At 44.9% G+C, this 13,970-nt stretch overlaps 1 protein-coding gene across 3 annotated transcripts in view; it reads right to left on the minus strand.

Annotated features, from left to right (window-relative positions):
- The window catches only part of LOC147021528 (uncharacterized), a 40,221-nt gene continuing 26,251 nt past the window's right edge, over window positions 1–13,970 (minus strand). For 2 of the 3 annotated variants that reach the window (XM_085891547.1, XM_085891545.1), the window contains 10 exons: window positions 12,881–12,987; window positions 12,247–12,358; window positions 8,619–8,718; window positions 8,264–8,303; window positions 7,834–7,885; window positions 6,718–6,817; window positions 6,282–6,398; window positions 5,856–5,979; window positions 517–607; window positions 1–182 (listed from right to left, as the gene is read on the minus strand). In XM_085891547.1, the coding sequence (XP_085747673.1) occupies window positions 105–182; window positions 517–607; window positions 5,856–5,979; window positions 6,282–6,398; window positions 6,718–6,817; window positions 7,834–7,885; window positions 8,264–8,303; window positions 8,619–8,718; window positions 12,247–12,358; window positions 12,881–12,987 (921 nt within the window). In that variant the 3' untranslated portion in view covers window positions 1–104. Of the gene's footprint in view, window positions 183–516; window positions 608–4,569; window positions 5,280–5,363; window positions 5,408–5,855; window positions 5,980–6,281; window positions 6,399–6,717; window positions 6,818–7,833; window positions 7,886–8,263; window positions 8,304–8,618; window positions 8,719–12,246; window positions 12,359–12,880; window positions 12,988–13,970 lie in introns of those variants that run through there. The other variant, XM_085891546.1, reaches the window with a different exon arrangement.

Raw genomic sequence — 13,970 nt, forward strand, 5'->3', positions numbered from 1 at the left:
TCTGGATAATGATGACATAAAATTCACGACATTGTAAAGAAATAAAATTGTTGCAGTAGAATCAGCAAGAACTTTCTGAGTAAACATTAGGTGTTCGACGGTCACTATCCTCTTCGCATTATCGACAATTCTGGAACATTCTCGAGCTTGAAGTCCAGCAGCATCTGGCCAAGGGCTTTACCCTATCAGGATTAAAAGGGAGACATCCAAGAGCTTGTGAAGCAAACCTTAAACCAAGCAACATGATGCGTTATGTAATAACAATAAAAATTAAAGTAGTATTTCAATGCCTTGTGGTATAACAATAAAAGAGAATTTTGAGCAAATATTTAAAATAACATTTTGATTCCCTCTTTTCCAGGAAATAAAGTTGAGTTTAAAATCTCAAAAATCTCAGTGTGCCTCCTTTAAAAAAAAAAGGATTCCATGCTTACATGTGATGGCAGCATCACCATCCAATGTTAGCTGCACACCAATCAAGCAGAGAATCCAAAACTGGGAACTCAACAAACACACCTGTGGATCGCTGCGCAAAGACGAGACGCCACCTCCGCCTAAAGCTCCGTGCAGTACAAAATTCAAGCCATGGATACCCGGTAGCTCATACCTGTGGTACAAGAACAATGCTGAAATGGCAACTTGGAGCCCAAATATTTGGGGTGACACTTACATGCACTACAGAACAAAAATAAATGGAAAAGGTTTGACATGACTGCCCGAAAATGTCACTGGGTTAAAATAAATAAACACATCACGCTACACTTTGAACTTCCTCTCGCTTTACCTTTTTAGCCATCCATACGGGTTTGATTCCTGGTCCGACAATAAAGTGTTTGATTGGTGCTTTGCAGGCAGGGTGTTGCATCACAGGTTGTGCCGGCCCTCAGATGTACATTAAGCTGGATATCCCGTCTACTTGCTCGCATTGTTTGTTTAGTTGGTGTCTTTCACATTAGTTGGTGTCTTCTACTATAAATGGATGAGGTGTGTGTGTGTGTGTGTGTGTGTGTGTGTGTGTGTGTGTGTGTGTGTGTGTGTGTGTGTGTGTGTGTGTGTGTGTGTGTGTGTGTGTGTGTCATGCTTTTTGTCAATTACGTACGTCTATTCATTAATTGTGCACTATTGGAATGCACGCTTTGACCCTTTAGACTGCTGAAACCCCTTCGAATTTTGAATACCCTTTAAGATCCCTCACACCCCAAAAGACCCCGAAGACACCAAAAACGCCAAAGATTCCAAAAAGACTTCCAAGACCCCCAAAGATCCCCAAGGCCCCAAAGACCCCCAAAGATCCCTAAGACCCGAACATCCCCGAGGACCCAAAAGTCCCGGAGGACCCAAAAGACCCCCCCAAGACTGTAGATCCTGTAGACCCTTTAAGACTTGTCTATACTACAAAAAAAATCTGTGAGAATTCCCATGTTTTCAACATACGCCATGTTAAGGTATAAAAAGCAGCTTAATATGTCCGACCACAGCATGGCATTCATTCTAATTACAAAATATATAACAAAAACAATGATAACATTGCAACAAAGCATATATTAATTAACACTAATAATATTTGCAACAATAACAAGAATAGTACTATCATATGGCAATAATAATGAACATATCGAATCCCCACGTTGGCCCCAAGCACATCTGGGCTGAGTGAAAGGCAAGCTAATTAATGCTCAAGCAGTACAGCAGGCGGGTATGCAACAAGGTTGTGAAGAGCAACGAAAATTTGGTCCATTGGACCAACGGGCCCACTAGTTCTTGAAAAATTGGTGAAAGAAGATAAAGCTTTAGTGACGGACAAACATCCGAGAGTAGTGAAAGAGATGGCAGAGCAGATAAGCATGATGGCATGTGAGAGTGAGAGAGCGAGAGAGTGAAGGTGCAGGTTCAGGAATGAGACTGTCAGGAAGATAATGGTAAAAACACCAATGTGTGAAGTGTGATGAAATCGATTATGTAAAATGTTTGGAAACATTTGTAAACATGTATTGCATTACAAATCAATGTGTGTCTCTCTGTCCTGTTAGAGGTCATACAAAATACATCTTTTTTGACACCGCCCCCCTCCCCACGACGCTTCCCTTGACCCCTACCCGCCCCCTCCTCCACCCTTAAAAAATATGTGACATCAACAAAATACCACCCTCCACAATAGCCTTCCCTCTCACATTGACACAAAACATCTCCAAGATGATTTATCCAAGGCACAATCACAATATCTGGCGAGGTACAAACTACAAGGACTATTATGAAATATTAACAATGCATAACATTTATTTCCAATGAAAGTCATTTTAGACTTTAAATATGGCGAACAAAATATGGATAAAGTACAGTCAATATTCAGTTATGTATGTAGGACTCCCTCATCCAAGTGTTGAAATTGGGGTTTACATGCCTTGTGGCCCTTAAGATGTTGCGTTTTTTACTGAATTTAAAAACATGGCTCTTCTTGCTATTTGGATTACTGACCCCTGCCCCAGCACAATGACACTAACTTGTGATTTCCTGGTGGTTATGTTGTTATGTGTTCGAGATGGCATGTGGGGTTCACAAGGGGGTGGCTCGGACTCACTATTTGACCTCCGACCCTCAATCCGATAAGCCACAGAATACTCCGCGGTCTGTTGGGTTGCTGAGGCAGCTAAATCTAGAAGGGTCCTCACACCCACAATCGCGTTACCTCGCTGGAGATTTAGCTATCCCAACTGGAGAACCACACTCTCGATTTCACACCCTGTCTACTTATTATGTACAGCTGAGAGAAGCTGCAGGTTAAAGGTCGGCTAAGCGAATGGAGTGAATCGATGGAACTTCCTGTCTATTTATTACATACGCTATATCGAACCAATGGTGGAAAAAGACAATCAAGCAGGTTTGAAACAGTTTACCAAGGATAAAGGCATGTACAGTATTTACAGGCAAATATTCACAAGTGCAGTGTCCAAAAAGAAAAGCAATTATCCCTCAAGCACAGAAGAACCCCTTAGAGCTTAGACATTCTTAACCTATCCATACACACAGGACAGGCATGCCACAATCACTCTGGGGAAATTAGAGAGAACAGGGAGAGAAAGAAAGGAAGAAGATCGAGGTGTGGTTGCAGCCTCTCGCTCACCAAATGTAAGCCAGCAAGCTTATGATGGTCTCAAAGTGGAGGGAAATGAAGGGAATGTGAGTGGTGTGTGGGTGCGGGGTGTTGGGAGAGGTGTGTGTCAGTTTGGAGCCGCTGTGCCTCAAGGATCTCATGCTGTTGTTCGCTCTAGTGGTCTTGCCCCAGCGCAATAAGTGTCGCTCTTTCCGAGACAGGCAGAAAGGCAGGCAGCAGAAGGCAAGCAGTTCAGGGTCTCGGCTCAATCCTTGGTGTTATGTGCAAGACAGTACTGAACCTTGGTGGGCACTGGCTTATATTGGCCTCGGGTGAGGCGTGGCTTCAGGGGGGCAAAAGGTGGTAGTTGCCCACTCACGTTGTGTCCCCATTGGCCCTCCATCGCCACAGTGTGATGTCGTACCTTGACGGCACTGCGGTACTTGCCATGGCTTTGCAGGAACTGTGACGTCAATGATGGCAGCGCTAAAATGGCTCTGAATGTGTGTTTTGTGGCGTAATTTGTGTGCTGTGTGACATGTTGTGTTTTGTGTATGGTTTGTGCTGTGGGACGGTGTAAGGAAGAAGATGATCGAGGATAAGAAAAAGGAAATGGATGAATATGCAGTATGGGGTAGAACCTGCTAAAAACACAAAATGCACTTTCCTTGTCCATGTTACGGCGGTGGCGGGGGGGGGGGGAGCAGGTACCTGACTAAACACATTGACTCATGAAATATGTAACTGAGGGTTCCTTATGTGTTGAGCATGTTACCTCTGGTCCTTTTCCCACAACTGCAAGATTAATGAGATAAGCAGCAGCCATTTGATGTAAATCGCATCTGATTACTAAATTATGTGGCACGTACAACAACACTTGTGATTAAGATGCAATATAAATATGCCCCCCCACCCCAACCAAAAAAAAAACCTTTGTAGAGTTCACATCATGTGGTCAAAATGTTTTCTTACATACACATGGGTATTGAATGAATGTATGTATGTAGGTATGCAGGTGTGTATGTACATTCATGTGCGCATGTACGGTCGGACCACGACATTCGCAGGGGATACATTCTGGAAAAATGCCGTGAATGTCAGGGCATTGTTGCAATGGGGGAAAAGGGAGATAGATTCCCGGCGGTTCATCATTCATCGGGGAAAATAAAAAATCCTGTGAAAAACTGCGAATAAGCGAAAAAAAAACCCGCGAATACGCCCGCAAGAAAAAACAAATCATGGATACGTGAAGCACAGGGCTGCAAATGGAGAAGCAGGTCACATCTTATAAACGGCGAATACGCGGAGTCTGCGAATGTTGGGGTCCGACAGTGTGTGCACGTGCGTGCGTGCGTGTGTTGTGTGCGTGCGTGCGTGCGTGCGTGTCAGTGTGCATGCATACATGGATGCATGTGTATGTATGATTTGTATATGTGTATGTATGTATGTGTGTGTGTGTCAGTGTGCATGCATATGGATGTATGATTGTGTGTGTGTGTGTGTGTGTGTGTGTGTGTGTGTGTGTGTGTGTGTGTGTCAGTGTGCATGCATATGGATGTATGATTATGTATGTGTATGTGTGTGTGTGCATGCATCGAGTATCCGTTAACTCGGATTTACTCAGAGCCGTAACAGAACAGTCAACGCTATCATAATGGAACAAACTAAGTGAGTCAACAAGACACGAAAAGGTAAATGGGATATACACACTTGTTTGTATACAATGAGGAGAAATAAAAGTTCAAATACTACCCACGAGGTGCCAACAGTTCACACTTTCACAAACAACAATAATGCAGGCAGGGCTTCCCTTTTCTCCACGATGTGCAGGGTGAATGCAGAACTCTATGGTGTCCACTTTAGAGACCAGGAGGGAGACGAGAGGCAGTAACAATTCAGGGCCAGCGAGGGGTAGGCTCGGTCTTTCACCAGGCCACATGGTCCCCTTTGTCCTCCTTGCACATGAGGCCTCTTCTCCAAGTGAGGTCTGCATCCTCTTCCTCCACACGAGCCCCTCTTGGTCCTCTCACAAGCTTCTCCTGCAAGGAGTTCTCTCACGAGCCTCTCCTGGTACTCTCATGGTGGACTCTCCAGTCTCCACTCACATGCACACTGACTCTCCTCACGACTCAGTTCTCTTCTTCTTCTGGGCGGACTCTCCTTCTTGGGTCCCATCCACGGCGGCAGCCTCATAAAAGAAAAGGTACACCTATTCTTTCGGGCTCTACAGCCTACATTGACCACATAGATCATAATTGGCCTTTTTGCACACCTGTTACACGTGTGCCTCTGAGGATGGGAAATCCACACCTTGCCCTGCCAACAAGAGGTATTTGCACATACATAATTAATCTGTCTACCCTGCATATAAATTACATACAATGCTCCAAATTTTCATCAAAAAAAGCACTTCAATACCTTAAATTTTGTCTTGAGGTAAAAATAAAATAACATACGAACACTAATTTTGAGGGTCAGTCGAGAAACCTCACTTTTGTGATTTTGGCTTGATCATTTAAAAAAAAAACATGTTCCCTCATAAACATCGTCATCTAAACACGGCGGTGTAAGAGTGCGACAACTGTGGGTCTGCTGCACGAGCATGTTCATTCCACAGAAGTAATACACACCATCCCTTGGGATACACAACTCTAGAATGAAACACCATGAAACCAAAGGAAGAAGTGTCTTTTCAAAACATCAAAAGGGGCCATCTATTTATTACATACGCATCGTGGGAGGGGTGGGGAGATGATGGTCTCACCTACTCACTGCCTCCTCAGGAATGGTACCCTTCTCAAAAAGGTGCTTGAAGTATGTCGCCACCGTTTGTGAAGTGAGGTGTTGCTTTAGGTAAGGGTAGTAGCCAGGATTTCGGGCAATGACACCTGTGGGAAAAACAAATCGAAATTGGTCGAGGGATACCAGTGCAACTCTTCCTGCGTATGAAAAAGTGAGAGGCAGAACAAAGTGATCAACTGGATAGTGTAAACGATTGTTGGCATTTCAATCAGCAATGCCGTTTTTTTTTTAACCTGCACAACAAAACAAGAATACTCCAACATCGTGTTGTCAGGAGGAAAAGGGAAGTCAAATGAGTTTCCTGCCTTCAAAACTCCCCATATACCGATCGACCTCCACAAATAAAAATTAAATAAAGCGTTGGCAGAACTTCGTTTATCCCTCGTACCAACGTTTGCTGTGTTGCCTTTGTCTCCACTACGTGTGTAAGCCATCTCCTCCAGCCGGAAGCTGCACGACCCGAGTGGTAACTCGGCCTTCGGTTCTTCCGGAAAATGCGGGGAGCCTGACAGGGCAGACCGAAAACGTGATGTGATTTTGGACAAATAAGTGATTGCTGGTCTAACCGATAATAATTGACACAGAAGATCATGGTCAGTGCACTTTCATAACGTCATGTATGGTGCATCTTCTACTTCAAGAATAAAACTGCCTTTCGGCTCACCAAATCCCAACAGCGATGTAGCTCAAATTACAAAATCATATGCGCCAATAGAAATTTATGGAGAGGCAGGGCTTTTTCAGGAATTATGTTTTGGGGAGGGATAGTGGTTTCCACCATCAACTCAATAGTAAAGACAAACTGACAAATGGAAACAACCTACCCTCGATGTCAGATGCTACATGTCGCGTTGGCGGTTCCAACGTAGAGCTGAGTAAGGGTTGGTATGTCTCAACATGCTTTCCATCCAGGTGGATTTGAACCTGCGATCAAAGTTCTCACTGGGAATGCATTAACGACTCCATTTTCTATCAAAGTACCCATAATCCCAGAGCTCGGGTTCATCAGACTGTATCATGACTCAGTGGTGACAGGCAAGCAACAGTCTGATGTTGTTGCGCAAGATACTTTATTGTTCAACAAGTGGTTGTAGAACCATCCTTGGAGAAGGTGCAGGTAATATAACCGGTTGTACGATCCCCCATATAAGGCTCACGGTGTGGTGAAATGCAAACTCAGCTTATGTTACAAGGCTCACTAAAATGACTCACAAACAGCTTGGTATCTCTCGTGACGAAGCTGAGTCGATGGGCCTATCACTTCGCCATCGCCGATAGGACGATGGTCTCTCTGTCTTCTTCCACCTCATTTCTGGTCTTGCACCCTCTGCCATCTCCACGCTCTCCCACCTCCCCCCCCCACCCTACCCCCCCTCAAGTATCTGCAGGATGCACGTGGTCCAACAGCAACCCACTCCTCATTAAACTGCCTAAATCCAGAACCACTGCTCACCTCCACTCATTTATTCCTCTCTCTACCAGCCTGTGGAACCACCTTCCACACTCTCTCCGATATCATTCTTCTTTCCTGGTCTTCAAGATAGCTATTCACCATCATCTCAAGTCATCCCCTCATCGACATCCATGATCTTTTCTACACCCGTTAAACCACCCCCACCCCTCCCAAAATTTTGCTTTTGTATCCATCTTGTCCACCCCTTGCATTCTACCATATCCCTCACCGTTATCTGCATCCCTTGTTTGTCCTCCATTTACCTTCTCCTTCTGCCCTGCTATTGGCATTTCCCCTTTCTCCTGCTGTTCTCTTTGTTGCGTTTCATTCTTCCATGAGCCGAGACCATGTATTTTAAAATAATAATAATAATAATAACAATAATAATAATAATAAAATAGGTGTCAAAGCTAAATGTTATGGAGGTCCTCAAGCTAGATGTGTTCTCGCAAGACAAGCATAAAGTTCAAACTACAGGTGCACTTACCTTTATCTTGTCTTTGGGAAAAAGGAAAGAAAACAGTTTCAGCACTGGTGACCTACACAGAAACATACAGTTTGAGCTACGTGTGATCGTCGCACACTATTATGGTTGGTTATACACTTGTGCAAAATTACTGCGTTGCTTCATAACTGAGCTTAAGCACTATATCTGACCACCTCTGGTTCAGGTAAGGCTCGCCGAATCAAAACAAAGTGTGAAAGATAACCGAGGAATGTTAAAGGCAAAAATGCCAATTGCAATCTGTAGAAGGTGATGAACGGCATGACACATCACAGACAAGAATGACGTATGCAGATTAATTGTAATTGTGTGAGAATCATCTGGTGATGGGTACAGAAGTGGGCTGAACAATGTTTTCCTGAGTATTCAATAATATCTGGAACAGTGTGGTGGGCAGCACTTGTGGACTTACACAGTGGGCCTCCCACCAACAATAGCCGTCAGACCAGGGGCTGAAAAATAAATAAGTATTAAAAAAAACACACCAAGTTGTTGTTGCAACTAAAAAAAAAATCAAAATGGCAATAACAGATTAAAATCAGACTCCATACACTGACATTCTACGTGATCCATATGTACTGACAGAAGTTCTAGGTTTGTGATCACCCGGTAGTTTTATGGTGCGAACAGTATTGTACTTACTGCAGCCGTAGAGTATGCATTTAACCGTAACCAAGAGATAAAACCATGCCAATTCAAAAGAGAAATTAAAAAAAAAATGCATTTCTAACCAAGTTGATCTCAACAAGAAGGGTTTTGTGTCTCACCCATCCCTGTGCCAGCGGGAGCAATTTCTCGTGCAAACATCTCCAGGGCCTTCCTTTGAGTATGCTGCACAGCGAGCCAAAGGACGGCCTCTCTGGGACCCTGCACAAGTGTGAGAGGTGAAGGAGGAGGAGGAGGAGGAGGAGGAGGAGGAGGAGGAGATTGGAACCATACTCTGTGCAGAGCGTTGGTGCTGCTTAAGCAGTCTCCTTGGCTATTGGGCACAATCCTGGACGGGTCGCCACTCCGACACAGTATACCGGCATGCTGGCACTCATTTTGCCGACCTTGGAAGGATGACAGGCCGAGTTAACCCCACCTGGTATTAATTCAACATCTGAGCGGGATTTGAACTCAGGACCTGAGGATCCAAAGGCCATTAAGCCACCCTAACCATTAAGCCAACACCAGGCATACAGAGGTGAAGGGTCAAACACATATTCAATGTAAATAAACTAGAGCTCAAAGAACATATTACCCTGTGAATTCTTGAGAAACAAGAGTGTGGGTGGAGTCTACGAGCGGCAAATTTGATTAGTCGTGATGACGTAAAATGCCGTAATATTGTGTCCAAGTGCTGCTTCACGGAAGGTTTTTCAAAAGTGCCAACAAGGCGATTTGTGTTCTCTTGTGTTAAAGTCTATAATTCAATTGAAATAAAATAAAAATTTTAGAGGTTGTGGAAAATTTTTTTTTTTTTTCGGAAGTTTACCATTGTTGATGCAGTGTCTGTAGCACCACCTTATTTCACACATTACATGAGTTCTTCATGCCTGTTGTTTGTGTCCTTTATGACATCCTTAAAAACAATAAGTTTCCTGTTTGGAATGATTTTTAACTTTGTCTGCCAGACAAGCATAAAGAGTAAAAAAAGAAAGTTCTCTCTCCTCTCTATGTGCGATCGGGACGAATTCAGAGCCAAAGTTTGTGTGTTCGTGTTCAAAATAAAACATTCAATTTAAGTTAAGTTGTTCCTCGATTATAAACTGACATTTGTAGACAGATTCAGAGTGGGATTTGACCACCCATACTCTTGTTTCTCAAGAATTCACAGGGTAATGTGTTCTATGAGCTCTCGAGTTAATTTATAGTATATGTATATATATATATATATATATATATATATATATATATATATATATATATATATATATATATATATATATATATATATATTGTTGTGGTTGACCAAATTCGCAAACCACCATTCAGGTCCCTTAGGTGAGATATCTCTGTAAGTATATGTGTAGTTAGGCCCAAACCCGTTGTCTAGAGGGAATAAATGTCATTCATGCGGGCTGCGACTCTTCAGGATAGCCGTTTTTCTTTTACTATCTTTATTTTGGACCAGCCGCCATTATTACCACCACCAACCACGTCTCAACAGCCATCACACAACATCCACCAACCACAACGCCGCTTCACAACAACAACCACCAACCACAACGCCGCTTCACAACAACAACCACCAACCACAACGCCGCTTCACCACAACCGCCACGACCTTTACCGTCACAACTCGCCACCATCGCATCCACACCATCTCGCGCCACTCGTGGGCACCGATACTGGACTCGTGCAGGGCGCGCACCGAGCAGCGTATTCAAAAACATCACGGACTTTCCGCAGAAAACGGATCAAAAACGACTCACGCCCACTTTTGTTCCGTCCAATCGGCGAGCTGGGGCGAATTGGCCCCGCCTCCAGGGCGTTGGAGTGAGGATGCTATATGCAAATTCATGGATCAAAAAGCATTCACGCCCACTTTTCCTCGGTCCAATGGGGAGCCAGTTAGAGAGGTGAAGGGTCGGAGGCAAAGGGTCAAGGGTGAAAGAGCGAAGCCACGGGGCTTATATAAACGGCTGCGTTCGTCAGTAAAGACAGGTGCGCGGAGTTCAAGAGAGTCGTCGGTGGAGCTGGAAAGAAGTGGGAGAAGTCAAGAGTGAAGAGTTGGGACGAGCCAAGAGAGGAGACGGAGAGGGCGAGTAGACGGAGCTGTGGAGAGGTGACGGCGGCGAAGGCGGACAAGGGGGTGCTCGCGTCGGTGCCGGGAGCTGCACAGGGAGAGGCCAGCAACGCGACCGAGGTCGAGGAGGAGACGCTCGCCGCGGGACCCGAGACAGGGTGATATCCTCCTTCCCCCGAGCATCAGCAACCCCCTCCTGTTTCCCCCCGCGCTGAGATAGTGCGACAAAGGGGGCCCCTTTCCCACCCCCTACCAGACACTGTCCGCGAGGCCCGCGGAGTTGAGGCGCCACCGCCGCTCTGCGTCTCATCATCAGACGGTAGGCCCGACCCGGTCTCGGCCCCAGGCCCGCCTCATCCTGGAGGGTGGTTCTCTTTTCTTTTGCTTTGGGAATATGTGTTATCGGCGCCGTCTGTGAAGTAAAATTGTATAAGTGTTGCCGTGTGCCCGGTAGTCGGTTAGATCTGCATTGTTGCATTTGCTTTTTGTGTAATATTGCATTGTTTTCTTCTTTTACATGTGCTTTTGGTGTTATTGTATATGTGTGCTTTCCGTTCATCGCGAAATAAATGTGCTTATTGTTGAACTGTTTTCCCGCTTCGCTTCGTCTTTTCTTTCATTGAATCTCCATCTTGCTTCACGTAAAGGGTTGGTCGTGGGCTGAAACGCCCGATAATTAATCGAACCGTCGAGGCCGACGAATAACACCGCTCGGTTATCCCGATAGTACGGAACGGGTCGCTTAAAGTGGCCCGTGTCCGAAGTCGACCTGCGGCGAGGTGCGATCGCCCGGTCTACCCTCCGTGTGGGTACTTAGGTAGGTCGAATTTGGCGAGCAACCCTATCCCACGCGGGGGCCGATTGGCACGATCGTGGTGAGACCGAAAGGTCCACCCGTGACTGGTTCCCGGCGTTAGTCCGAGAGGGTCACGACTGGATTGTCCGTCCGGTGGGCGACGTGCCGCGATTCGAGTTACGTGGCCGTCCGCACGCCGGCGGGCGCGAATCCGCAACAATATATATATATATATATATATATATATATATATATATATATATATATATATATATATATATATATATATTTGAATATGTGTTTGACCCTTCACCTGTGTATGCCTGGTGCTGGCTTAATGGTTAGGGTGGCGGGCCTTTGGATCCCAGGGTCCTGAGTTCAGATCCCGCTCAGCTGTTGAATTCAGAGCCAAAGTTCGTGTGTTAGTGTTCAAAATAAAACATTCAATTTAAGTTCAGTTATTCCTCGATTATAAAATGACATTTGTAGACAGACAGACAAAGTGAACCAATTGCTTAACCTCACCTTTCGCTTCACACGTGCAGGGTAAAAAAATAAATAGGGAGAAAATAATGAGACAAGGACAAAAAAGACAGAGTTAAGTTTGTTTTCTTGTCCAGTGATCCAAGGCTCATGAAGGTGATTTTACATGTAAAACATTTAGGGGAAGAACATAAAAGGCAGCAGTGTACATCTGTATAAGTTACAAGAAAACAAGCAGACAATGGACAAATTAACACCATCTCTGGGATTTATGACTCAGGTTCCCAGTATTCTGATCTGGGCTCAAATGAGAATACCAAAACGGGTAAGATTTAGTTTCATCATTCTGGGTCATACTGTAATCTTGAGGTTATGCAGGTCTCACCCCATCGGATAAAGAGCGAGCATGGTCTCCGTATGAATCTTCTACACCCAGGACTTGCAGGTTGACATTTGTGAAATCGGACATTCCTAGCTGCCGAAACATCCTCCGAATCCTGTGTGAGGGAGGAAGATGTGGAAAGTGAAGAACTTGCCATTAAGATGATGGCAAACATGCAACACAGATGGATGCTTGTGGTTAAACTGCAACCTCATTCAATGTACTTTGGAAACGTATGACAACTTAAGGGGATGAATAGAGATAGAGATAGAGATAGAGATAGAGATAGAGATAGAGATAGAGATAGAGATAGAGATAGAGATAGAGATAGAGATAGAGATAGAGATAGAGATAGAGATAGAGATAGAGATAGAGATAGAGATAGAGATAGAGATAGAGATAGAGATAGAGATAGAGATAGAGATAGAGATAGAGATAGAGATAGAGATAGAGATAGAGATAGAGATAGAGATAGAGATAGAGATAGAGATAGAGAGAGAGAGAGAGAGAGAGAGAGAGAGAGAAAAAACAATCTGGCAAATATTTATTTCAAATTGGTTTACAGTAACCGGCATGCATTCAGACACAAATCAAATAAAGTCTAATTGGGCAGCTACGTCGCGGAAACAAGACTCACCGTTTGAGAATGCTCTCAGCTGTTCTACGCAACTTCTCTGTAGCTCGCGAACCCCCGGCCACGCAAACGGCTGTGGCCCGGTAGCCATCCAGGTAAGTGGCGCTTACCTGTTGAACAATTACCACTGGTTCATGAAGACATATTGTGTGGTGTCGTGGCCGAGGTGCGAACGGGCAGACACGAGCCGGAGGGTAACACAACTCCGCTTTATTGCCTCGAGCGAGAGGGTGGGCGTAGGATGCCCGTAACTCCGCTTTAGTGCGCACTCGATGCACCGTACAGGCACACGACATACAAGCCACTACTAATGATACCACATGCTGCCAACTGGTGCTACAAGTCCCTAGCGGGCGAGTCGGGACATATGAAGCCATAACCACGTGACCACCACCATCCGTGACTCAGGACCACCACCATCCGTGAATCCGCCCATACACTACATATTGCTTTTCCTCTTGTCTCCTATCACAAAACAAGGCCATCTTGCATCATGAGCAATACTTGAAAAAGTTTAGACTGTTGCCCTCGTGGGTCTGAACAACAGTCTCTCAAGATAATTGACCATTTAAGAGAAACTTTGGACATACTGCTGAATTTGAAAAGGACAAAGGGCTGATAGTATAGCCTAGAGGTAAGCACTCTTGCCTCAGAGCTGTCAAACCTCGGCTAGGCTCCCGACCCAGCTGTAAACTGTCATCCTGGTGTTTCTTAATAAAGGCGATTCATCAATGTGTACGCTGTCCCTCGGATGGCTGTTAAACTGGGTGTCCCGTCTGCCAGCGTTAGCTGATGGACAATTAAGAGCCCATGCTGTCCTTCACAAAGAGTTGGCAAGCTATCGCTGATACCCTGGCCAAATTTGAAATCCCTGCTCTCACCGACAAGGGGCACTGCATCAGTGGCACAGCTGTGCCCCTCGGAAATAATGCCACCAAAAAAGAATGTGCTGCAGATGAAAAAAATATTAAAAGAAGGGCCAAAGCAATCTATAATATAAAAAGGAGCTCGGTCTGGGCGTGCCTGCATCCATCCATCCATCTGTCAACAATTATCCGATTGAGGATACCACTAATCAAGCCCAATCTGCAAA

This window comes from Eptatretus burgeri, chromosome 8, assembly GCF_056783735.1.
Source record: "Eptatretus burgeri isolate ZD-2024b chromosome 8, Ebu_testis_v1, whole genome shotgun sequence".
Lineage (NCBI taxonomy): Eukaryota > Metazoa > Chordata > Myxini > Myxiniformes > Myxinidae > Eptatretus > Eptatretus burgeri.